We start from the raw sequence: 27,387 nt of genomic DNA, 5'->3' as shown, positions 1-27,387 counted from the left end.
ATTGTGGCTCTTTTTTTTTTGTTAATAGTGCAAAAAAAAAAAAAACACAGAGGTGATCAAATTCCACCAAAAGAGAGCTCTATTTGTGGGGAAAAAGTACATACATTTTATTGGGTACAGTGCTGTCAGTTAAAGTAACGCAGTGCCATATCGTAAAAAATGGCCTGGTCATGAAGGAGGGTAAACCTTCCGGAGCTTAAGTTTTTAATTTACTAAGCTTAGGGAATACTGACTTTGCAAAGTGAACATACACTTTACCAAGCGAATCTGCTCTATTCCTTTAGTAAATAACCAATGTTGCTTTTATTCCTCTGTCCCACAATACAAATGCAAAGTATAATGACAGTTTTAGAGTAGTGGTAAGCCAATCCAGCAAGCATTCCAAGAAGGCTATGGCAGAAAACCATGGTCAAGCATCCATGCCATTTCCTGTTGTTTTCCCCTTTTACTTTTCGCTTATTTGTTTTTTCAAATCTGCAAACTATCTGAAGAATTACAAATTAAGTAATTGCCAGAGTTTTTGGCAATGATTTTCTCATCCACATATAACACATTGAAACCAGATGGTTAAGTATGTAAGAGGGATTTTATATTTCGGGGGGCAGTTCCTGCTTGGATTTAAGGACTTAGTATTCAATTATAGAGCTTTCTTGCATGGTACAGAATAACAAATCTTAAGCAGTTCTCTCCATGAGCTATTTTTAACTTGGGACCTCATAAAATTACTCATAATGCACTAATTGCAAAACAGACAGAACGCTGTCACTCAGGACTGAGATACTTTTTTTCCTCACTAGAAGTACAATTTTAATGAAAATAATATATGGACGGGCATTGTTTTATGAACAAACGTAAAAATGTCCCTGTGGGCGCTACAACCACACTAAGCGTGACTCAGTCCAACCTGTAAAGTTAAAAGTAACCGATAACCAGTGCAGCCGCCAACCACTGGAGAATGGACAAGCAGACACAATAACAATAAACGCAGCGCTCAATGGATAAAGGCATAACATTTTATAGTAGGTATTACATGTAGTAAACACACACAGTGATTAAAATAATCATGTAAAAACATGATATATGGTATAATAATGGTAGTATAATAACTAATCTAATAAGAGTGCCACTGAGAAGTCTTTGATGAAAAGGTTAACATCAGATCCTGAATCACCCAGGTAGTTCTGTCACTCCTTTTAGTGCAGTGATCGCCGAGACACAGATGGAGAAAGCAGGGGCAGTGGCTCAAAAGTACCTGTTGTATCAATGGCCTGCAGCCAAAGATAGAAAAAGCGTGGTGTGAGGATCCCAGATGAAAAAAGGACCACAATAGCTGGCAAGCAAACTTCCACCGGGAGGCTCCCGGACAGCCTTTGAAATCGATGGGCTGCCAATGCACCAAAACACCCCAAAATTCTGATGTGCCACAAACTTTTTAACACAAAATACACTCTAACACTGCAGTGCTCGTGTTGGCAGAGTTGAGAAACAGTCTCACCCCTCAGTAAAAAAAATATTTTGCAGACAAGGGGAGGAGGGTGTGTCTGACCAGCGCTGTTACATTACAGAGTCGCTGGGTCTAAAACTGGTGGATATTGAAATGCACAACTGCTGCAACAGGAAAGTGGAGATGGGACTAGGAAAAGGGAGATTGATAGTACAAAGTCTGTCTGACTTTTTATATATTTTGTGACTTCAACTGGGCTGTAAATAACAAATATGTACATTAACCATATAAGTGCTGCAGACATAATGCTCACCTTGACCTAGAATAGTTTCTCGGACATGGATGCCAGGTCCAAGTTATGGTAGGTGGTGGAACACCATACACTGTGCATTTCAGTGTTTGCCTGCTGCCTAGGAAACGTGGATCTGGTTCTTGAATTGATGTTGATTTTTCATAAATGCGAGGCTTCACTGTAAAAAAAATCAATATAAGTGGCTTACTCTATATAACATGGGCACATGTTGAGAGAATGAGAAAACAAGTAAATAATTTACCATTCACTTTGAGGGTCATGGTTACGTTTTTGATCAGGTTCCATTGCTTTAGTCGCAGAACCACCGAGTAATCCCCTGCATCTTCTTCAGCTACATTTTTAATGGTTAGGCTATTGCCATGGATAAGGTACCGTGCACATTTATCTGCTGCTAATAAATTGTTCTTCAACCTGTGATGTAAAAACAATAGTAGGTACATATTTAGATGCAGCCAGTGGAATGTCCTAACCAATTCTGCTGGGGCCAAAAAGACTGCAAAACAACCTACATGGGTGAGCTTCTATCTACAAGCTATGAGAAAGTGCATAATAGATATTAAGCCCTGATAAAATAGAATATGTGCATAGCCTTTGAAACATTGCAAGTCAACTCTTGATAGACCATTTTATTGTGACAAATGAAGATTATATTTGGACCGATTCTTTAGACTTGGTACTCTCACCCTATCGCTCAATGTATGCTGTCTTTCCCAGGGACCCTGTTGGGGCTCCATTTGTCAGGAGAGTTCTACCACACTATAACAATCATCTAACCCATTCAGGATCACCAGCAGTCTTGAGAGTCCAGCACTCCACCATGTTAAGTCTGAGTCCAGAAAGCAGGCAGTTGCTGGGTGTTGTAGTGCCTAGTTCCATCTGCTCTTCAGTACTCTGAATGATTTACTATTTATAATATGGATCACCCATGGAAGCTATTACATTCTGCTCACTGACATAACCCTGTCTTTCAGTACATAAAAATAGCTTCAGATATTTTTAGAACATGGAATTTAGAACATTTGTGGAAAATAAATCTCTTTTTTTCACAAATTCCCTTCCTAACCCTTATTAATATGACCCCTACATTCATTTCATGGGAAACAATGTGTAGCTATAAATAAAGTAATCAAAGTTTACCAGTCTATTTTTTTTTGGACTCTTGTATATAAGATACAACATAGTGTATTCCTTGGAGAGCTCAAGAAAAATGCATTGTTTACCAGTAACATTTAAAAGGTAAACGTTTGGCAAAAATATTCCCTATTATTTTCTTATAAAAACATAAAATAATCACTGCGCTCAGTGTATAAATAAATAAACACTACAGCAGCACACTAATTAACTAAATTAAAAATAGATGTGCTATTTCTTTACATGATAAATAAATACTTACATCTACCTCCTAAATTCAAAATGGCAATTAATAAAACAAAAAAATACTGTATGTAAGTGAATTACAGCATATAAATCATATCCATAAGTGAAAACAATGCATATAGTGCAAACAATTATTAGCTCATGTCCAACTTTAGGACAATAAATAAATCTTGCAATAAAAAGAACATCAAGGGTCAGATTCTTGTCGAATCTCCGGCGGCATAGCGTAAGCCATTTACACTACGCCGCTGCAACTTACTGGAGCAAGTGCCGTATTCTCCAAGCACTTTCTCCGTAATTTGCGTCGGCGTAGTGTAATTGGCCCGGCGTAAGGCCGCGTAATTCAAAGAGGGCGGCTTGTATTTAAATTAAGCGCGCCCCCGCGCCAATCGAACTGCGCATGCGCCGGGCTTAAAATAGCCCAGTGCGCATGTTCCAGTTCTCGACGGAAAACGTCAATGACGCCGACGTGGGCGTCATTGACGTAAAGTCGTATTCGTAGACGACTTAGGAAAACGACGTAACCGACGGAACAAGCCGACGCTGACCCGACGCCATACTTAACATGGCATACGACGGACCTACGTAAACTTGCCCCTCATATTAGCAGGGGCAAGTTTACGCTTACGTAAACGTCGTAAATTCTCTGCGTCGTTCGCGCGTACGTTCGGGAATTGTCGTAAATTGCTTAATTACATAAGCGACGGGGAAAACTACGTCGGCGACACCTAGCGGCGGGAAAAAAAATGCATTTAAGATCTGACAGCGTAAGAGCCTTACGCTTGTCAGATCTAAGGGATATCTATGCGTAACTGATTCTAAGAATCAGTCGCATAGATAGGCCGGGCCAGATTAGGACTTACGACGACGCAAATGGCTTTGCGCCGTCGTAACGCCTTTGAGAATCTGGCCCCAAGTCTTTGAAAGAAGTAATGTGCCCATGACAAAACACAGTCCCACCGGCAGGCATGGTGATGTCACATACCACTCTCCACCCAAAGCATTTCATCCTCATCAGGACATTGTCAGGGGAAGGAACCTTTTTGCATTCAATCAGTGCTTGCAGCCAATCAGCTGCAGCATTGATCAGTGTATTGTGACAGCTGAGGAGTTCCGTGTCAGAATACAATAGCGGATAATATATCCATGGCCAGCTTAAGGGCACCCTCTCTGAACATTAGAATGGCTTTGGTGGGGCTTAACCAGGAAATTCGATACATCACCTTCCTGGTATGAAAGTGAAGCCAGTTTTCAGCACACAAGTATAAGGCCTTATGTACTTTGGATGTTTTTCAGCTGCTCCTAGGGGCATCTGGCATTTTTTTCTTACTGCCTCTAAATGCGCCTGCATGTTAGCCCTTGTGTCCATTAACACATTGGCTTTAAAGGAGTTTAGAGGCCACTACTGGTAGTGCAATCAGGAGTAGCGGCATTTTGGCAGAATAAAAGCTTGACGAGTGAAAATGTGTATAAACGCGTCTAAACGCACATTAACGCTAGCCACGTTTAGTGCTTAGGCATCATTTAATTTCAATGACCAGAATTATTATTTGAGCCAATTAAATAATTAACACCCAAACGCTTGACATGGATAAATGTGCCTAAATGCACTAAACGAGTTTACAAGCATCAAGTTTTTTTTCTGCAAGGAATAAAGGCATCTAGGGTGATAGATGCCTAAATAGCTAATTATGAGGCATTTCATATATAAGACATGCTACTGACTAAGTTGATTATCTTATTGCCCTATCCTAATAGATATCATTTGTCAGAATGGTGGAGATAAGCGGCATTAGTTATATACTGTAGTCAACAACCTGAAAGGCCTTGATAATAAGCCACAGTGGCCCTTGGATTTCAATTATGTAAAGGACAGGAAAACCACCATTAATTGTTTAGAACAAATAACATCATGTGAACTAGAATAGCTTCTCAGCTACAGAACCTTATGGGAAACTTGAGTCCATGACCTTAGGGCCACATTAACAATTAATTGTCTTCCCTTACTATTTCAGGAACCAAGGGTATGGAGGCTATTCCCACTTACTATATTTGTTTTCCTAATTAGATTTCTCACGCAAACCTTTGTTTCAGGTATAAAACATTAGGCCATTAATGACGGTGCTAAACATCTGATCAGCCTCACAGATAGCATTGTTTATCAAAAAAGTTTTGCGTCTTCTTTTTATAGTTTTAGAATGTTGAGCCTTACTGCCAAGAATTGACTACAATGGGTGAGCCACAAAGAGAATCGTTGCACAGTTTAAGAGACAAAAGAATGGCGCAATATCAAAATATATCCTAATCAGCAAATTATTGACTTAATGGCAGTTTGATGTTCAAGAGAAATAACAGCCTTCTTTAAAGCAGTGATTTTTACCTGCAGGTAAGACTATAATAAAGGTTACCTGCAGGTACAATTAATACCTCCTAAACATGCACCTCTTAGGAGATGTTCACCATGGATGCAGCCAGTGATGCCAGACCTTTAGAGCACTGTGCCATAACTGAGGGCTCCTGTGCATGCACGGGAGTGACGTCATCGCGGCTCTGGCCAATCACACAGTTGGACCTAGAAGGAAGACCAGGGGAAGATGGAAGCCCTCTCGGCGGTTTCAGCACGCCGCTGGAGGGCTTAATTTTAAGTAGATATGTGCATTCCCGTTCGTACGAATGTTATGTTCGTACGAAAATGTTCATTTTCGTACCCGCAGAATAATGTGTACATATGAAAAAATTAAAGCACCAAAATACGAAAACGACGGGATTACGAATGAGCCGCATAACGAACAACCGCAAATACGAACGAACGATCTGACGAAAATACGACAAAACGAAAAAACGGCAAAAGAACGAAAATTACATCTATAACAAAAGATTTGCATTCTGTATCCTGTTTGAATCCCCTCTCTGTTCGTATCCTCAGCCGCATGTTCACACGACATCCACAACAAAAGATTTGCACTCTGTATCTTGTTTGAATCCCTTCTCTGTCCGCATCCCCAGTCGCATGCTCACACGACATCCACAACAAAAGACCCGCACCCTGTATTTTGAATTCCTTTTTTCTGTTCGTATTTTGGATTCAACAGAATGCAAATCTTTTGCCACAGATGTCACACGAACACACGACCGAAAACACCAAAAGAAAAAGGACCCAAAACACAGAATGCAAATCCCTTGCCACAGATGTAATTTTCGTTTTTTTGAATGGGCAGTGAGTGTAGTTAGTAAAGCAGCTTCTCTTTTGTGCTGAGTAGTACAGTAAAGCCAAATAAACTTTTCTGTGGATTTTCATCTCAAGGGAGATCAGTTGGCCAGACTTTTGAACCCAAAAATGGTTTTCTGATGGAGTTTAAAAACGAACAAATTTTCTGAGAACGAACGGAAAACGATCGTTTTTATGTTTGTTGTTAAAAAAGTCTGACCAAGTGTATAGGGGTTAACAATCGTTAATATGGATGAGCCGCGTGTTGAAAGTGCCGCAAATCCCGCAATATATTTACGAAAGTACAAAATTACGAAAATCCTTTTTCTGTTCGTATCTTCAGTCGCATGCCCACATGACATCCACAACAAATTGTCATAGATGTCACACAAACACACGACCGAAAACACGAACAGAAAAAGGAATCCAAAACACAGAATGCAAATCATTGACGAAAATTCACGAAAATTATTCTAATTAGTCTAACAAGTAACGAACATGAATTAAACAGAATAACGAACCATCCCGCATGTACGAAAATAAAACGGTAACAAAAATACGAAACGATCGGAATACGAAAAAATCTCGTCGTCTGAAAAACGAACGGGAACGAACAGGAAAACGGGCGTCTTACTAAAAACGAACGGAAACGAACCTACGGAACGATACGAAACAGAACAAAAAAAAAACTAAAATGTTTTCTGTGCACATGTCTAATTTTAAGGTAAGTGTTTCATTATATTCTAGTATATGATGCATGCATACTAGCACATCGTGCTATTATTTTGCAGGGGAATGTTTTTTTTTGTTTTGTATTGCAGCAGTTTACTATTGCTTTAATAAGGGACTTTGAAGAGACTATGTCACTTTTCCTATTCAGGGAAAAGAGACAGGTTTTCTTGTGAGAACAACTCTCCTGCTCCGCTAATCTTTGGTGCTTCTCCATTCCACCATCAGTTGGTAGTCCAATGCTGTGGAAGCTCCATATTAGATAATGTCAGAGTTTACACAGGATAAATGACTTTGACAATGTTTGGACCTGAGGATTGTATGTTAAGACCAAAGCAATGCATTCTAGCAGGAGAACGTATGCTCTCCCATATCCAGAAGCACCAGGTATTTACTGAAGGCTCTGGTAAAACAATGAAGCAGTGGGGAGCATGGTGAAGATGAAGTTGGGCAATTGGCGGGAGTTTATTCTTTTAAGGGAGCCTGTTACTTTGTCATTTCACAAATCTCTTTAAAGGAAAACTCTACTTAACTAAAAGCACAAGAGGGGGCAAACATGGTAAATTAATTGTTTTCCAATAATACTGTTCTTCAGTACGCCAGCATGCAGTCTTCCTATATAGTGATGCCTGCAGGGTGATATCGTACAGAAAGTGGTAGATATTTCACATAGGTCAGATTAAGGGTCCAGATTTTACTAGTAAGATTCCATTATTACTAAGGAGAAGGAGTCTCATATTGGGGTAAAGGACAAAGAAGCCACACATGCAGCCCAGAGCATTAATGCCAGCCTTCTGTCAAGTGATTGAAGTTAAAGAGGTAATCTACTGGAAAAAAAATCATCTGGAGAGTGCAAAATCTGGTGCAGCTCTGTGTAGAAACCACCTTCCAGTTTTTTTGTCAAAGCTTAAAGTGGTTATAAATGTAGGAGGTTCTTTTATCTCAATGCATTCTATACATTGAGATAAAAAAACCTTCTGTGTGCAGCAGCCCCCCTCAGCCACCCAAATACTTACCTGAGGTCCATCTAGATCTAGCAATGATACATGAGTGTCTCGGCTGCCTGGGACTCCCCTCCTTATTGGCTGAGACAGCTGTCAATCAAAGTCAGTCAGCCAATGAGGAGAGAAAGGGGACGGTGCCGGGTTGCGGCTCTGTGTCTGAATGGACACAGGGAGCTGTGGCTTGGCTTGGGTACCCCTATAGCAAGCTGCTTGCTGTGGGGGCACTCAACAGAAGAAGGGAGCCAGGATCGCCAAAGGGGGACCCGAGACGAGGAGGATCTGGGCTGTTCTGTGCAAAACCACTACACAGTGCAGGTAAGTATAACATGTTTGTAATTTTTACGTTGAAAACCCTGAGATTTAGTATCACTTTAATTGAATAAGTTGGAAGAAAAATTTAGAAGCTGATTGGCTACTATACACAGCAGCAGCACCAAATGTTGCACTTTCCAGTTTTATTAAATCAAACCCTCTGTGTGGTACATTGTAGTACCAATAATTTAGAGTGGCATCCCAACTCATTGCACAGTAGGTGCCAACCGACCTACACTGCAGCACACCACATTGCATGTACCATTTAAAAGATTGGCCCAGTGCTTATTCCATTTTATGCTAAACGAATGGACTGCTTTAGTGCAACACACATTAACATGCAAAAATAGAACTTGTTCACGAGCATGGGGTACAGCAGCTCAAATTATTACCACAGTGTAAAGGGGTATTGACAAATTATTCACTAAGGGGTTCCTCCTTTTCCATGAGAAAAATATCAGGATTTTTAATATCAACATTTTCTTATCGTCACACTTGATAAAAGCCAACAAATAACTCCACCCATCTAACGTTTCAGAGCTCTAACTCTTATCCAAAAGTAAAAAATCGAATACACATTTGAAAATGTCTTTCTAACTATATTGCACAATAAATTGACTAATTGCACACTGGCTTTAATTCGTGGATATGATTATTTTATTACTTTTTATCAGCTAAACTTCACATTTAAATGTATCCAAATTATAGGGAAAAAAAGGGTAAAATGATGGGAAGAACTGTTACATAAAAATAGGTAAAAAATATGTAAAAGGTTAGATCAGCCTTTTTCAACCAGGGTGCCATGGCACCCAGGAGTGCCTTCTGGGATCTTCAGGGGAACCTTGGCAAAATGCAAAAATAATTTCCTCAAATTGCCCAAACTTGTCAGCAAGCTGGTAGGTGAAACTTGTCTGCATTTTTTGGTTACACAAAGCCACAGGTTTTAATTTGTGCAGCATTACTACTTTGGGCACCATGTGAGCCAGCTGCTGGGATTCTAATAAATGATGACATCATACATTGTTAAGAAAGACAATGAGCACCTGGGGATGTCCTTGTTTTGTTTGGCCTTCTCCCCCTGCACTTTGGTCACATTAGCTGAATATGGGAGGCAAACTGAGGGAGAAGAGAAACACTGGAATACTTAGTCAGTACCAGTGTGCAAAGGTGTATAAAATGTGGGATGTTTTATGTGTGTCGATGCAGCTACATTATGTAAAACCATTAATTTCTTTTACATTTTAGAATAGGGTGCCTTGAGATTGTGCATCATTTTAAAGGGGTTCCTTGACTGAAAAAAGGTTGAGAAACACTGGGTTAGATCTTAATATTTTGAAGAAACTTCAGCACAAAAAGAAAGAGTAACATCCAACCCTTACGAAAAATGACAACATTGTCATATAGCCTATCCTCCCCCTACAAATTAAGCTGTACAGGTGTTGAAAAAGAATCCTATATCCATACCATACAGTAAATATCCTATTTGAAACACAAATGGGGGCCCCTCATTATAAGTGCACACTATAAATTTTAAAAACGGCCATATTAATTGCTAATAGATATGGGAACAGTCTTTCAATTTACTGTAAATCAGGAGGTAAATTCCAAATATCCTTTAAATATCTCCCATGAGAAAAAAACATACAAAAATTATGTTATAATACTAAAGGAATAGAGGCTATTCAGTTTGTAAATTGAATGTTTACTGAGCTTAGTAAATCAGACTATGCCATGTTCAATTTAATAAACCAATAATGTGTGAGTAAAACTCCTTGGGTATTAAAAATGAATTCTGGTTCACCTTACTTACTATCATTCATTTTGCCGAGTGCGTATTAACTTTACTAAGTGAACAGCCACTACTCCTTTAGTTAGTCAACCCAATACAGAGGTGCCGCTCTCAGCCGAGTTTATAAAGCTCCCTTTTTTTCATCATCCATTATAATGCTTACTTAGTAGACAGTGTGATTTCCTGTGTGTAAGCCCTAACTATTATGTGGTAGAAGAGTCTGAGAAGCTGAAAAGTGTGCCTTGTTTGTGAATTAAATAGCATAGTGAGTGCAGAAAGGTTGCATCAGCGGGTTGTAGGGCAATAGAGAGAAAACACGCACTGTAAATAGAGTCTGGCCATGTGTGTAAAAGGACGTGACTCATTATTCATTGAAGGAAAGCCTGACGTGATGTCCATTCATAAACTACACACACTAGATGTAACAGGGAAGCATTAGTGACAGTACACTGCAACTTTCTTGTATGAAGTTAACACCTTTTTACTACAGAATCTTCTGCCGGGCACATATTAAAAAGATAATTCTGCCCAATACCAATATTTAAACATTTCTGCACATTTACAGAAATTCTCTGCAATAGTGAGCTATTGTTTTCTATTATATCAAGCGATAGATCACTGTTGCTGCAGAAGTAAATGAGGGGTGGAACATATGTTTGTGATTAGCCTTAAGCTACTGCAATTTTAGGGGAAGCGATAGGTTCACATTCCCCCCATACCACTGTGAGGTTAGTCGTGTTGCAGCGGAGCAAAACAAAAAAAAACCATGGGCAATGTACAGGTTCACAATAATTAAATGGTCAAGCAAAAGTAATTTTTACATAAAACACAACATTAAAGCGGTATTAAACCCCAAAACAAACATGTATTATATGGCAGCTTACCAATTCTGACATGTGATGGCTGCATCAGTTTTGTTTTTTAGGCTTTCTTTACTTTATTTTTACCAGATGATAGGGCTATAAGTCATAGGGCCACTGTAGGGGTGCTTAAAATGCTCAGCTTTAATTTATTTATGTGAATGAATGAATGAATGAATGACATGTATAGCGCTACTCATGCGAACTGAATCGCCTCTGGGCGCTTTTTCCAGCCAGAGTATGCTTGGCTGGTGCGGTCATTTTACCCCTTAGGATCTTGACATGCTTGGGACACACAGATATACATATATATACTGGGCCAATTTGGACAAGATCCAATTTACCTTCCAGCATGTCTTTGGAGTGTGGGAGGAAACCCACGCAGGCACAGGGAGAACATGCAAACTCCAGGCAGATGGCGTCGTGGTCAGGATTCGAACCAGCAACCCTTTTGCTGCTGTGCAGTGAGGAAAAAACCTTTTTCCTAAAAGGAACTAAACCTGTTTGCTGTAACTGCTTAAAAGGGTGTTAGCTGGAGTTTGTCTTCAATTTGTTAGTGTATCTAAATCGATTAGTACATTTATCACTCTCCTCCCCACAGATTGACAACGCTGTTGTCCAAAGCTGTCTCTGTGCTCCGTCATCCAAAATGCAGGCACTCTAATACAGGAGGTGTGTTACTGGCCAGACCACCATGGAGAAAAGCAAAACCAAAGAAAAATAAAGCAGTCCATACATCTAATGATTGGTAAGCTGCAATATATTACATTTTGATTTTGGGTTTAATACTGCTTTAAATAGCAATTAAAAAAGAAATTCCATGCAAAAATGAATGCTTTTTAGAGTACACACAGTAACTGCAAAAAAGTCAGAAAATTCACTCAACTTTCCATAATCTTAAACTGGCCATACACCAGTAGAAAAAAAAAATCTTCACCAAAGCATTATGTAGTGCCATCATTTGCACAACAAATTTCATATGAAAACACTGAAAAATGTAGCTTGAGTGCCATGCCAATGTTTTAATGTTACATTTAATCTCAGGATGCACTACAACAGGTATAATATTTCCCCAAAGAAAACCACATTAATCGTTAGACTTTCATTCATTGGAAAAAAATCATCCTTCTTTGATTTTACTCATCACTGCCATCAAAACCATATACTTGATTTGACTCCATTAACAATTAAAAAAATTGAACAAACTTTCCAAAAAAAAATTCTTCTGTTATATGGCCAGCTAAAGTTCTGTGTTCCCACACAACTTCACAAGCTCCTCAGAACACCTCCCAAGCACATCCTCCCAAGAAAAAAAAAATTGGTTTGACATTTCATAAATCATCATCCCATTCTCCCGTCCCATCCCTAATAAACTCCACTCTCTTGTCTCTGGATTCATTGCTGGTGCCAGTGCTGCATCACCACATTTTTCCAGGATCTATATTTCCTACAGAACCCAGATAATGGCACATCAAACTTACCATGTTATTTCGGGAGGAGGAAAAGCTCGCACTTTGACTGCAATACGAAAAGACTTCTGTCCCACTACAGCTTCTAATAAACCTGTCTTTATGGGTTTCACATTAATAAATGCTTCAGCTGCAAAGAAACAGATGAATAAAGATAAGGTTAAACTTTTCCCAATAATTAAAATTAATTTGTATATGTTTGTGTGTGATAAATTAACTCTCCAGATGGCAAAAATACAGATTTGGCAAAGAGTTGCATTTTATACATATTTAAAACTCTGGGGAAACTGTTGTAGACAGTATGAAATCGTCATGTGATGGAGAATGTTATATGGCATACCATAAACCCGAACTGTAGTGTTAATAGATTTGGTTGTTGGTCCATTCTTTACAGTACAGACGTATGTTCCCTGGTCAACTGTTTCTACGTTTGGAATAACCATCATGCTGTGACTTATGGCTTGGGAATCGGAAAGGGATATCCGCCTCACAAAAGAAGCAAGTTTTCCATATTTCTGCAATGAAAGTATAGATATATAGATATTATCATGATGCAAATATCAACATCTGACATTTCTTATTCTTTGTATAGCAACTAATTCAGCAAGTCAAGTTATAAAAGTCAGTAACCCATAACCACCAATTAGAATAATTAAGTGATCGGACTTTAGTAAGCCAAAAAATTATTAATTGCATTTTGCACAAAAACTTTATTGATTTATAGAACAGGCCTGTGCGTGCACCAAAGTGCTAGGCTGACAGACTAGAATGCATTTACAATTTTCTATATGACTTATTGAATTCGTGAATATTTTAAAGTGGAGTTTCCATCCCCAAATTTTTTTTTTCATTAATGTGCTCATTAGACCTAAAAAAGAAAAAAAAAATGTTTTTACTCATCTGGAAATGCCTGTTGCTATGAGGTCCCACGAAATCTGCCTTTGGAATCACCTAGGATTCTGACATCATCTCCCTCTAAGGCCTCGTACACACGACCGGACAGTCCGCTGAAAACGGTCCGCCGGACCGTTTTCAGCGGACATGTCTGGTCGGAGATTTCTGTCTGATGGTTGTACACACCATCAGACAGAAATGCGCACGTAAACAATACGCGGGGACGTGGCGGCGCCGGCGCCGCGCCGATGATGCAGCGACGTGGGCGGCCCTGGAAGTTCAAAGCTTCCACGCATGCGTCGAATCAGTACGACGCATGCAAAGGATGGCGGCCGATCGAACGTGTCCGGTGAGTCTGTACAGACGACCGAACACGTCCGACGGACAGGTTTCCAGCGGACAGGTTTCTTAGCATGCTAGGAAATTTTTGTCCGCTGGAAAAAGTCCGCTCGGCTGGGAATCCGGTCCAGTCGGCTGTACACACGACCGAACTTGTCTGCTGAAACTGTCCGTCAGACAAATATCAGCGGACAGATCCGGTCGTGTGTACGAGGCCTTATGCTCCTGGGAAATGTGTGTCATCATTTCTCAGGATGCAGTGCGCTACCCAATTATCACTCCCCATCCAAGACTTCCAGGAAGTAGTGCTTGTGGGCTTCACAATGCCCACAAGCAAAATGACAACGGTGTGGACATAGTTTTATAGACTATTGTTTTTGAATAACTATGCGGAGCAGCGGCGGATTGTAAAATAGTAAGTGACCGGATTTATATTACAAAAACGCATGATGAAAGGACATACATTTAAAAAATGCTAATTGTGGTTTAACTACCATTTACAGGATAATGTTCAAAACGTAATGTGTGGTAAAATTATTGGGCTGCCTTAACAAAACACGCATTAACACATGAAATGTCTGCACCTGCACCACAGCAGAGTAAAGGGTTCCAAATTGTGTTTAAAGCTAAAACGTTTTAACTTTTGGAAAGATTAGCAAAGAGTTATAACCCCATTAAACATTTTTTATTTGCTATCTGTGTCTTGTTACGTTAACAATGTACATACAGTAAATTTGCATAGTTTAATGCTAGTTATTTTGTGAACTAGAGTATACTGTATTATATATATTTTGATGCTAATGGCAGACAATATGCCACCCATAGCAGTGCATGCAGCACTCTTAGTTAATCTAATGTCTCAACAGTGACCTAATCCATCCACTGTTTAATGGAAGGTTTAACAGTAAAAATGCTGTGTCGCATTTTTAGTCATGTGCTTCTTTACAAAAAACTGTCTGTTGAGTATAGCTATACCCATGAATAAGACAGGAAGTCGAAACATGTCGGGGCGTGGCCTAATCCATGTTTGAAAAAAAGTTCCAAGTTACATCTAGGATTGTTTGCAGCCATCTTTCAGCTGTTTTGTACTATCGAGTGAAGGAGTTATCATTTGAGGTGGTGTGCTGTGCCAAGGATTGCGGTGAGATCATCCGGTTAATCGAGGGTCCGCCGTGACCACTAATATCTACAGTTAAGGAGTTTGAAGTGTGCAGTGATCTGCTATCACATAAAGCTGTTTTTGTGATTTTGATTTGTGAGTGCAACTTTTGAAGGTTCATTGGAGTGTTTTAATAAACTGGTCTTACGTTTTTACACTATTTTGCATTTTTCTCTTGTTTTGCATTATCATTTTGGAAACTTCTCGGAACTAACACTGGGATTTATATTGGTGACACCCTGGAAATACTCTTGTTACAAGCTCGTTAGCCAAACACGAGAATGGGAGGCATATGATTGTGGTGAGTGTCCACTGTGAGGGGGGATTGGAGCACTGAACACTGAGGTGTGGTGGAAGTCCTGGAAGAGTGGATCAACTATTTTTGAAGTCACATGAACTTTCCTTTTTGAATACGTCACGTTTTTTGTAGCATCACGAACTTTTTTTCACTTATTTGCATGTTTACAAGTTTATAAGTTTATTCACTTATATTGTGATATCACATTGTACACTTGTGTATATATATTTAGATTTGAATATTGATTTATTCTCACAGCGCTGTGGTTTTATATTGGCACTTGATGTACATAATATATTCCTTTATTTCACATACTATTTAATTTAAGCAGCAGCTAGGCGCTCTAACTTCTTTCCATTTGGCGCAGTAGTGGGTTATTAGTCGGGCGCAGTTTTTGATATCCCAATCATCATATACAGAGAGAAGGTTCAATGGAAGATTGTTTTTAGCAAGAGGTCTGTTCTACCAAGTATGCCAAAATAAAATTTACACTGCCAATGGAGATTTATTAAGTTATGCAAATGTGATATAACACCACTCAAAACTGAAAGAATAGCCTTGGGTGGGAAGCAGTGGAATGAATTATCTGCAGGTTTAAGGCTAGCTATAGACGTGAAACAGTGTGCAAATGGCCTCCTTCAGCATCTATACCCCCTGAGTGCCTGTGACATCTGACCTTGGTAGTTGGATATTAACGTTTGTCATTTGCCCAGGGTAGGCAGCGCCAGGATAAGACAGGAAAATAAGAAGTACAAATCTGGCCTGGCTGATTTAACCTTTAAAGTTTCAATTATCTACAGTATTCGGAGACTTTGGACGGAAAAATTGTGTCCTAAAGTTAGTATAACCACAGAGTGGATAGTAATAAGTAGAAACTTACTGAAGCAGGGTATGTCCACTGAATTTCAGCTCTAGTATTCAGCTCAGTAGTTGCATTGCAGTTAATAGACAGAGTCTTGCCACGAAGCACTTTGATGGAACTTGGTACGCTAAGTTGAACACTATGAATTGCAGTGGCTGCAAACAATCATTAACATGTTACCGATATAAATAAATGCAGAGCAAACCAGGCTACAATTCAAAAGTAAAATGGTATTAGTTACTCACATTGTTTGAATGTATAATAGGTCCTAGTGTGGGTGGCTCCATTTACCTTAGCCTCACAAATCAAGAGGCCAAAAAAATTGGGGTATGGTTTTCGGATGATGAAGCCTTTTTTACTATCCCAGACAGCAGACCTGGCACCAGGTTTATTCAATACATTCCGATTGTTCTATAAATGAACAAAAAAATTCTTATAAATATTTTTTTTTTCTATTCATCATGTGAACAATGTGTGTTACAAAATTTGGTCTGCCTGGCTAAAAAGGAGCTCTATGATTACTTTGAAAATGGCTAAAGCTCAGATCAATTGTATTGTCTAAGGACATGGTTTAAAAAAAATGCAAACGAGTCCTTTGTAGTAGCTTGTAAAACAACTCACAGTTTAAAAATACCCACAAACCCAACAAAACTCCCATCTTGTAATAAAATAGCATCAAATAGGGTACATGGTAAATGTCATCCTCATTCTCTGAACCTCTTACAAAACAAAGTTTAACATGTCTTGCCCGTGTTATGAATGGGACACACGGGCACCTGCTGTGATTCTCCCTATAAGATAGGAAGTCGTGAAGAGTGACGTGCTTTTATTCTTAGCCTAGAACGGTTTCCCATACAACTTGACGGTCCAGCAGACAGGCCATTCTAAAGATATTCCTGAGACTTCAGAAAACTCTGAAAGGTCTAAACTTCCTATACCTATAAATATACATGTTTATTAAGTGGGAACTAAAATGGGCCTGTGTCTAATCTTTACAGTCATTAGGTTTTCCACGCAAAAATGTCTTGTTTGTCACCAAAGCAATAACAAGTACTATTTTTAGATGTTTTGTGTAGTTATAAATAGAATGCTCTTTAAGAGCAAGGAATGCAATGGGTTGTTAAGTATTTCTACACAGGTGTGTCATATGGACCCCATAAGAATTCGTAATTGACTGTCTATACACATTTACCACTTTGATGACAGTTGTATGTAGAATATTTAGTAAAGGAATTCTAAAACAATGTATTTTAACTCTTAAAGTAGAACTATGGGAGGGGGGGAATCACTTTGGATAGAACAAGTGAGGGTTATAACCCCTGACAGATTTGTTTAATCATCACTTCCTGTCTCATGGCCAAACAGGAAGTGAGAGGAAATTCCTGCAAATTAAGGGAATTCCCCATTGGAAGATTTTCCCTCTATTACGTTTCTGGGGACAACCCAAAATGTGGAATTTTCTTTTACTTTATCCTAAATTATAATGGTAAACAGGACAAATAGAGAGGAGGGATCTCTCTAATAGTTATACTTTAACTGCTTCCGGACAACCCCCGCGTACATTTACTGTGGCAGGGCGGCCCAGGTGGGCAAAATCACATACCTGTACGTGATTTCGTGCATCCGTTTTTGGAGGCGGGCGCGGCACGCCCCTGATTGGACACAGCGGGAGGCAACCAGTGGGTCCGGCGGCTACAATGGCCACCGCGACCCGCCAATCTTTTAAAGGAAAGACGGTGCAGTGGTGCACGAATGTAAACAAAGCACACCGCTGATCTGTCAGGGAGGAAAAGAGAGAGATCGTCTTTCAGCTAAGCTGAATCACAATCTCTCTTTTTCTCCAGTGAATCTACTCCCGTTAGAAAACACCTCCCAGGGAACACATTTAACCCCTTGTGTCATTTATACAGGTATCAGTGCATTTTTATAGCACTGATCACTGTATTGATGTCACTGGTTCCCAAAAAATGTCATTTGGGGTCAGATTTGTCCACCCAAAATGTTGCAGTCCCGCAAAAAAAAATACAGATTACCAGTAAAGACAATGAAAAAAATTTAAGTTCCTAAATCTATCCCCTATTTTGTATACGCTATAACTTTTGCGCAAACCAATCAATATACGCTTATTGGGATTTTTGTACCAAAAACATGTAACAGAATACATATTGGCCTAAATTGATGAAGAAATAATTTTTTGGGGGATATTTATTATAGCAGAAAGTACATTTTTTATTTATTTTTTTCAAAATTGTCACTCTTGTTTATAGCGCAAAAAAAAATAAAAGCTGCGATCAAATACCACCAAAATAAAGCTCTATTTGTGGGAAAAAAAGGAAAAAAAATATTTGGGTACAGTGTCGTACGACCTCGCAATTGTCAGTTAAATCTATGCAGAGCCGTATTGCAGAAAATGGTCTGGTCAGGAAGTGGGTAAAACTTTCTGGGACTGAAGTGGCTAAAGGCATAAAGTAATGCATGTGGCTTTCACCAAATATTCACTGGTGGTGATTTAATCAATATTATTTTAAACATGTAGATTTATTTGCACTGAATGTTCGGTGAATGACAGATTAACTGCTTTATAAATATACCAGCTAAAATGTTTATTAAGGCTCTATGCTTGTGTTTTAAGCTCCTAGAAGCTGTTATTGGCATTTTTTCTGCTCCTAGAAGCTAAATCATATTTCCATGAACACTACTTTAGGCTATTAATGTTTTTTAAGCTTCAGCGTCAAGAAAAAAAAATAGTTGTTGCTCTTAAATGCTCCTAAATGCTACTAATAGCTTTTTTTTAGCTTTTTTTTACTTTTACTGCAAAAACGCTAATAAAATGCTAAGGGCTCTTTCACACGGGCGGACCATTCAGGTTCGCCTGCCAGTTTTTTAGGCAGACCTGATCGGGCACTCCGTGCTCCTCTATGGAGCCACGGATGTCAGCGGTGACATGCCCGCTGACATCCGACCCGCTCTGATCCGCCAAAGTGTGATGGAGGAAAACCCTATTTTCCATCCGTCTGGCGGATCGGGTGACAACGGACTCTACGGTCCATCGTCATTCGATCCCCCATAGGGGAGAGCGGCGCTCTGACAGGTCTGTCCCTGCACAGTGTGCAGAGACAGACCTATCATCTGCCGGCTCAGCGGGGGGTGGACGGAGCGATCCCCGCTGAGCAAAATTTAAGTTCCTAAATCTATCCCCTATTTTGTAAAAGTTATAACTTTTGCATACACAGACACGGACCGTGTGAAAGAGGCCTAAGGCCTTGTACACACTATCAGTCCAAACTGATGAAAACGGACTGAGGTTCAGTTTCATCAGTCCAAACCTACCGTGTGTATGGCCCATCAGACTTTTGTCCTTCAGTCCAAAGTTTTAGAACTTGCTTTAAAATCGGACTGATGACCGATCGGTCAAAAACGATGGTTAGTACGCAAAAGCATCGGTTCAAAACCCGCGCATGCTCAGAATCAAGTCGACGCATGCTTGGAAGCATTGAACTTCGTTTTTTTTCAGCACGTCGTTGTGTTTTATGTCACTGCGTTGGACTCGATCAGATTTTGAACTGATGGTGTGTAGGCACATCAGACCATCAGACTTCAGCCTTCAGTCCGTTTTCATCGGATGGACTGATCGTGTGTACAGGGCCTAACACTCCTAAATGCTCCTAAACATTGCTAAAACGCTGCTGAAACACTACTAAAATGCTGCTACAAAAAGCTATTTCCAGCGTTGAAGCATTCTGTATCATTTGTGTGAAGAACATTCACCCTCTGCTTCCATTTCATTTTTAAAACATGGAATCACTATGAAAAAGTCCAAGTATGGTTGAAATCCATATTTTTATTTTTTTTACATTTTCGATAAACACATTTTTATTAATCAAATAAATATAATCTAAAATATTAAATGTGACATTAACTGGGAGATATGTGTATTGTGCACTGAAGGTTATTATTATTATTTTTTTATTTTAATAGCACATCAGGAGTCTCCCTTCCCTCCTCCACTAGAGACCACAGAGAGGAGGACATGCCCATGTCCTCTACTGGACGATGCACAGAAGATTTTGATCATCTGACCAATAGGCATTTTGGGTGAGCTGTCATAACATGCAGTTTGACTTGTTCGAAAAAATAACAAAAATTGCTTATCCAGAAGAAAACACTAATACAAAAGTATACTAACCATAAAGCTCTTTTTACAAATATTTTGGAGGAAAAAGTAAGTAATATAATTTTGAAATAACAAATGTCAAATCAGCTTTTTGTTTACCGAGTTTCCCCCTACACAAGGAATAAACAATAGAGTCTCTAAATCTAGGCTACTGAAGTGTGAAGAGCTGATTTATTTTTGAATTTGTTTGCACCTAATTAGATGTTGGAAGTTGAGAAAGGCTCACTTTATTTCACTTCACACTTTAGTAAATCAAACCTCTTGCATCTGAGGGAACCAAAAAATAAATTTCAGCACCTTGAACAGTGAACAGTGCAATATTTCTATTTTTATTTCCAAAAACCATTATAACAACAAGTAAAAAATCCCAAAAGTACGGTATGTATTTATTCTAGTACCTGTTTTAATGTGACTGTGATGTTGGGGGATGTAACCCGACAAGGGATAACTAACTTCTCTCCATCGTTTATGGTAATTACTTGTGGTTGTTTCATTTCCATATCTACAAAAGCACTGTTTTGTTCTGCAAAAAATAGGAAAATATTTAGAATATAAAAATTTTGGCAAATATTATAAAAGACAACAATCAGTAAAAAAATAAATAAAACAAATCGAGAAGGAGGGACAGTTTAATTCTTAAGGCCCGTACATACAATCAGATATTCCGACAACAATTGTCCGATGGATGTGTTTTATCAGATAATACGACCGTCTGTATGCTCCATCAGACAATTGTTGTCGGAATTTCTGACAACAAATGTTGGCTGTGCATGCTCTCAAATTATCCGACAACAAATGTGTTCCATCGGATTATCCGATCGCGTGTACACAAATACGTCGGACTAAAATCCAAAGTACAAACATGCTCCGAACCAATGCTAAACATCAGACAACAATAGCAGAAGTTGCCCATAGGGTGGCGGTAAAGAGCTGAAAAAACATGTAGTTTGGTTTATGTTGGCTAAAAATGTTCTGCCGTCTTTATGCAGAACAAGTTCATGGACAACGCCCTTCGGATTTGTCCGATGGAAGTTCAATCGTGTGTATGAGGCTTAAGGATGCCAACAAGCACTCGTAGCTACCCCTCAGGCCTATTGTTACAACATGTATTGTTTTTTCATTAAACAATATAAAAACTGTTTTGTTGCACAAAAAATGGTTTAGTACGAAGATTGAGGATGTGCATTGCAACAAGAAAAGAGGTGGAAAATTGAGGAACTGGCCTTGAGGTGGGATGACTTCACCCACTGTTGAAATGGAACAGTAACATGCTAAAGTCAACCGGTTCATTCCTCCACATGTCCTAAGAGAATGAAAGAATGTAACTACTCTCTGATTGGAGAATACAAGAGCGTGAGGCACACACACCCACACAAAAGCAAAGCTTATTGGTGGAGGATATCAGCATATCTTACTCCTAGAACAAAGAAGGGAAATTGCCCTGCAATAAGAAAGAGGAAACTCCAACATAAGCTATTCTATTTTAGTGACAAGTTTGATTTTTTTTTTATCAATTAGCAAACCCCATCTTTTCTTTTAAGAACAATTTTCTAAAAGAGCATTGCTATAACTAATTACAGTATCTTTACAGCAAGTTTGTCATGAGAGAAAATATGTAGGTTGCCATTGCTGACCTGCTTCTGAAAAGGCTAGTTGAGTGGCCATTATGCTGATCCACTGGCTTTAGTACTTTGAGTCAGTGACCTGGAACAAGTATTCAGATAAAGAAAACTTCCTATCTACATACCTTATTTTCTTACGATATGGCTTCCACGCTCTTGCCATAGCTAACAGGATGCTGTACAGCTGGAGCACAGAAGAACCTGAGATCTAATTTTTCATTATGGTGTAGACTGGGCATTTGTTTTTCTTTTAAATAAAAAAGATCTCATCCCCAGGGCTGATTTACATATATGCATTGAAGGAACACACACATTACCACAAGGTATACATTGATGCATTGCAGTGACATTTATTTTGAACACACTAATGCCTCCAACACTTTCCGAAGTCAGACAGACTTTTTTTTCTCGGAAAGTCCGGCCGTGTCTAGCCTCCATCTGACTTTTTTTGTCAGAAGTCCGACGGACCATAGGCCTCGTACACACGACAGAGTTTCTCGGCAAAAACCAGCAAGAAACTTTCGAGGATCTCGTCAAGCCAAAAAGAGAGCATATCTTCTTTTTCCTCGACGGCAATGGAGAAATTTGGCTCTCCGAGATCCTCGACAGACTAACAAGGAACTTGACGAGCAAAACGATGTGTTTCGCCCATCGAGTTCCTCGGCCGTGTGTACAAGGCTTCAGATAGAGAACCTGTTCTCTATCTTTCCGTCGGACTTCTGACGGACTCACGGCAGACTTTTGCATGGTCAAAAGTCTGACCGTGTGTACAAGGCATAAGACACGTTGCAATGCACCATAGTGCGTTGTGGCAAAAATTGTGATGTCCAATTTTATGGATGTTTTCGGGTATCAGAAACCCACTGAGTTCAATGGGCTGCCTTAATACAATGTATGTTAACACCTGACATAAGGCACATTAAGACAACGCACAAATGTAAATAGGCCCTTAAATATTTTATGCGCTTCAGAGCCTGCCTCAATCGTCCATCAGGTAGTGCCAATTGATAAATGAGAAGCACATTCTGTAAAGGCCTTTTCTCCCTTTATTTTCATAAGAAGGTAAAATATTAAGGTATAAGTCTTAAAAAAATATTCCAACATGTTGGGCAACCCTTTATGCTCATAACAATTGCTTCCAATTTTCTAATCCTTGAATTGGACCTATAGATAGTCCATAAATAACCTACCTTCAGCTAATACATTTGGTAGTCCGAAAAGCAAAGGTAGGTGCTTGAGTATTTGACAGGCAGCTATTCCAGTGATTGAAGAGTAAGGGGTCACTTTATAAGTATCAAAGACCTGACAGGTTCACAGTTCATGGCTTAATTTCTTGGCTCTGAATGTATTCTTTGAAGGACTATCAAGCTCAGAAATAAAAGGAAATATGTATTATGAAACTCGACCATGGCAACCTTTTCATAATACTCGAATTCATCCTATTTTTGGGATGTTGAAGGACTTGTATAATGTAACAGGGAAACAGGGCTGTTGTTTTCCAGGACTGGTGATGTGTGAAGAGGTCATTAGTTCTCTACTTTTAATCATTTGTAGAGCTGATTACTGCCCCTCCCCAAGGGACATATTCATTCATGTCAAGGGATTAACATAACAATTCCAACTTTTGCTAGTGCTGTACAGCAATTTCCTGTATTCTATCACAGATAACACTACAAGGTGCTCAACAAGCTGCCCTGCAGACATCATGTCACCATTCGCTGCAGCCGTTTCTTTTATAGACCTTAAACACTTAACTCTATACTTTTCTCTATGTTTACATCTCTATGGATAAGTTCTTCGAAGTCTAATTGAACTTTCAGTTTAAATACGCTTAATAAATTCCAGCTGCATCAAAAGAAAATGTATGCAAAGTTTTCCAGCTTGTTTTCCTTAGAAAGCTGCCACAGCCTGAGTATAAAGCCTGTCCCTTGCCAGCATTCTGTAGAGTGGGACCCTTGCTCCCTGTATGGAAGCAGTGTTCTCTATCCAGAGGGCTAACATATTTTCTGCTTAATTAGAACAACAGCTCTTCAGTCAGTGCAGCTGATTATAAATCTATAGGTCCGAATCAGCGAATCAGCAGGGGGTATGTTAGACCTCTGTAGAGAGGCCACTGCTTCCACAGAGAGAAAACGTCCCTTTCTACAGCTGCTTGCAGGAGAAAATGAACTGTATGATATTGCACACCTTTTTTATTGATTGGAATGCATTTAGCTAATTTAAACATAATGTTTAATGGGGTTTAAAGGGAGCGTATAGTGTATGCAATGTTTTTATTAAATGTGGCTACTGTAAATACCTATGTTTGTCTTAAGATCAGTGTCTTGCAATTCCCTATACAGTAGCACTCTGCTGGGGGGGGGGGGGGTTGGAGAGGTAAAGCACTCTTTTACAAAAAACATGCTGACAGGAGGAGAGAGCAGAGGAATGACTAATTGTTATTCTGCTGCTCCTTTACTGACCAATCACACTCTAGGGGTGGAGAGGTGACCTAGTTATATGTTTAAAGTAGTGGTAAATTCATACATATAACCAGTGAAGTGACTAGCCTCAGGTGATAGAGAGGAAACAAATCTTCCTACATAAGTTGTACCTGTTTATCTACAGCCCTCTCTTCTCTATAGCCTTCTAAACCATACATTTTACAGAGCATTTCTCATTTCCAGAAGGCAGGTGGCAAAGACATGATGTCAAAAAGCATAGAACAGGGAGCTGAGTGTAATCTGGGACCCAAGTGGAAGGGAATAGATACACTCCCTCTACACAGTCTCAAAGAAAAGCATGCATTGCTGAAACTGTCAGTCACCTGCTATGTGCTGAAGGGGGAGGGGCCCATTCCTGGGATTGTCTGGAGCCAGCATAGACTGACAGAAGACAGCAGAGGGAGGAGACAGCAGACAGAAATCACACTTAATGAATCAAGGCAAGTATACACTATAGATAGAGGGATTTGTTTTGTACATTTTTCATTTCAGAGAATTATAACAACTTCAGCAGTAGAGAAAACCAGGTCATCAACCTAACCTAATCTGCCTTGTTGTTCAGCACTGGATGGACAGAAATACAGAACCTTACATTGTAAGTAAACTCCCCATCGTTTTCAGCTAAGGAGGCTGCCATCTTTGCCTCTATTTAAACTACAACTGCCATGATGCTGCTCATGTGATCAGTTATGACACCAGCCATTGGATGGTTTGACGGTTTGGTTGAGAGCACAACCAATGGGAGTGTTACATTTCCGGCACGTGCCGGAAATTAAACTGTTTTATGGATGGGTTTACTTCTGCTTTAAAGTGGAGGTTCACCCGAAAAGTTAATTTTTAACCTTGATGCTCATTTTGTCAAGGGGAATCAGGTAGTTTTTTTAAAATCGAAGCTGTACTTACCGTTTTAGAGATACATCTTCTCCGCCGCTTCCGGGTATGGGCTGCGGGACTGGGTGTTCCTATTTGATTGACAGGCTTCCGACTGTCGCATACATCGCGTCACGATTTTCGGAAAGTAGCCGAACGTCGGTGCACAGGCGCCGTATAGAGCCGCACCAACGTTCGGCTTCTTTCGGCTACTCGTGACGCGATGTATGCGACCGTCGGAAGCCTGTCGGACGCCTGTCAATCAAATAGGAACGCCCAGTCTCGAAGACCATACCTGGAAGCGGCGGAGAAAATTGCTCTCTAAAACAGTAAGTACGGCTTCGATTTTAAAAAAACTACCCGATTCCCCTTGACAAAATGAGCATCAATCTAAGGTTAAACATTTTTTTTCGGGTGAACTCCCGCTTTAAGTAGGTAAAACTGCTGTCATATAGGTAATCTATCTGTTTATATAATGGTTTGCCTACAGTTCCGATGTTTGATATGGTTATACATTTACAAGCTTTTTCTTCCATGTATTTGTTATTGTGTTTAAAATAAAGATGTATAGATTTAACACTAAATGTGGGGTAGATGAACCAATAATCGGTGATTGGTTTATCTCACTGCTGTTAAGAAATTATATCAGCCACTCAGTTGGCCAAGATATAGGGTTGCATTGTTAGAAGGAACAGTAAAGTACAACCACTGTCCAGTGCTGAAAAGTTAGAGCCAAACCCAAGTTTGTAACCAGCAAACATGACTATCTTATATCTTTAGATATAATACAAATTATACATAGAAACAAGGTAATAAAACAACATTAACGCATTGATAACATTATTTACATCAAGCTGATCTCTTTAAATACTTTTTAATAAAAAAGCAGCTGAACACACAATACATTCCCTTTAATGGAAATGTACCTGAACAAAAATACTATTCCTTCTGCCCCTAATCTGTAATTATATGAGCTTTGCCCCAGCTCCAACGAGTGCATTAAGATTAGCTATTGGTTATGTTTGACTACATTAAACAACAACTTTAGCCAATACAAAATCTAAGCGTCAATACAAAAAATAGAACAGATATACAGTATTATATTGTAATGAAGATGATCAAAGTAGTTCTAAGGTTACCTGTGTCACAAAGAAAGCATATAAATAACGCTAAACAACATTTCGTGTAATTAACAAGTTTATAATTTCCTTTCCACACAAACACAGCCAAAAGACCTTGGGCCGCATCATTAATGCAGGAACCATTGGCGCCGTCCAGCACAAAGTGAAGGAGAATCTGCATCCTTCCAGTAAAACAGCCAAATTGTCAAAAGCCAATGTTTTTTTTCCAGTAAAGTATTTTTATCCACATTTACCTCCAGCCCATCGCATTTTGGGCATGGAATTACAAGACATAAGCCATTGGGATATCATTTGACACACTTATCCTCCCCAGCTCGCAGCTTCCTGATCCAAAGACACTATCGGTGGGGATGTCTGGCCCTCAGGAAGTTTGGAGTTCCAGAGGATGAAACAGGGAGGACAAAAGTTCAGCCAAGGACTGTAATCGAGCCACCAGTAGGCAAACAAGGAAACAATAGCTCGGGATTGAAGGGAACGCGCTTTGAGTCCGATGTAACAACTTTTTTTTTTTTTTTTTAGAGCAATGGACTTGATTTATTGAAATGAGGTGAGGTCCTGAAGTAAGGTGACCAATACATATTTACTTATTCTAACATATTTACTTGGCTCAAAATATTCTTCACCCCTACCCCCAAGCAGCTGGAAAAATGTTATTAACTCTCTTGATAATACACAAAATCCTAATAAAGATACCAGTGCTATATCTTCCCACAACAATAATTACTTAAATAATATGTGATAACATGCAATGTTGAAATATAGTTAACACTTGGTACATAATAAATTAGTCTTATACGAAAAACAACTAAAATCAGCTTCCACACCTCAAACAGTGTGTATATTAACCCATAACATAAAATCTTCCATATAACATATAATCTATAATTCACTGTGAATAATCAGTAAAAGTCCATAATTCACTGTGAGGCCTCGTACAAACGACCGAGGAACTCGTCGGAAAAGACACATCGCTTTCCTCAACGAGTTCCTTGTTACGCTTGTCGAGGAACTCGACAAGCTTGCTTTGCGTACACACGGT

The 27,387-nt window shown here is 39.3% G+C and overlaps 1 protein-coding gene across 1 annotated transcript in view; it reads right to left on the bottom strand.

Annotated features, from left to right (window-relative positions):
- FLT1 (fms related receptor tyrosine kinase 1) overlaps window positions 1–27,387 on the bottom strand; it is a 78,759-nt gene that overhangs the window by 19,307 nt on the left and 32,065 nt on the right. The window contains exons 4-10 of the mRNA XM_040340474.1: window positions 20,630–20,754; window positions 16,303–16,468; window positions 16,076–16,212; window positions 12,846–13,020; window positions 12,518–12,635; window positions 1,999–2,168; window positions 1,758–1,914 (exon numbers count right to left, since the gene is read on the bottom strand). Coding sequence (XP_040196408.1) covers window positions 1,758–1,914; window positions 1,999–2,168; window positions 12,518–12,635; window positions 12,846–13,020; window positions 16,076–16,212; window positions 16,303–16,468; window positions 20,630–20,754 — 1,048 coding nt within the window. The remainder of the gene's footprint in view (window positions 1–1,757; window positions 1,915–1,998; window positions 2,169–12,517; window positions 12,636–12,845; window positions 13,021–16,075; window positions 16,213–16,302; window positions 16,469–20,629; window positions 20,755–27,387) is intronic.

This window comes from Rana temporaria, chromosome 2 (genome assembly GCF_905171775.1).
Source record: "Rana temporaria chromosome 2, aRanTem1.1, whole genome shotgun sequence".
Taxonomy (NCBI): domain Eukaryota; kingdom Metazoa; phylum Chordata; class Amphibia; order Anura; family Ranidae; genus Rana; species Rana temporaria.
Note: the sequence above shows the minus strand (reverse complement) of the source record. Positions and strands in the feature narration are given on the sequence as shown.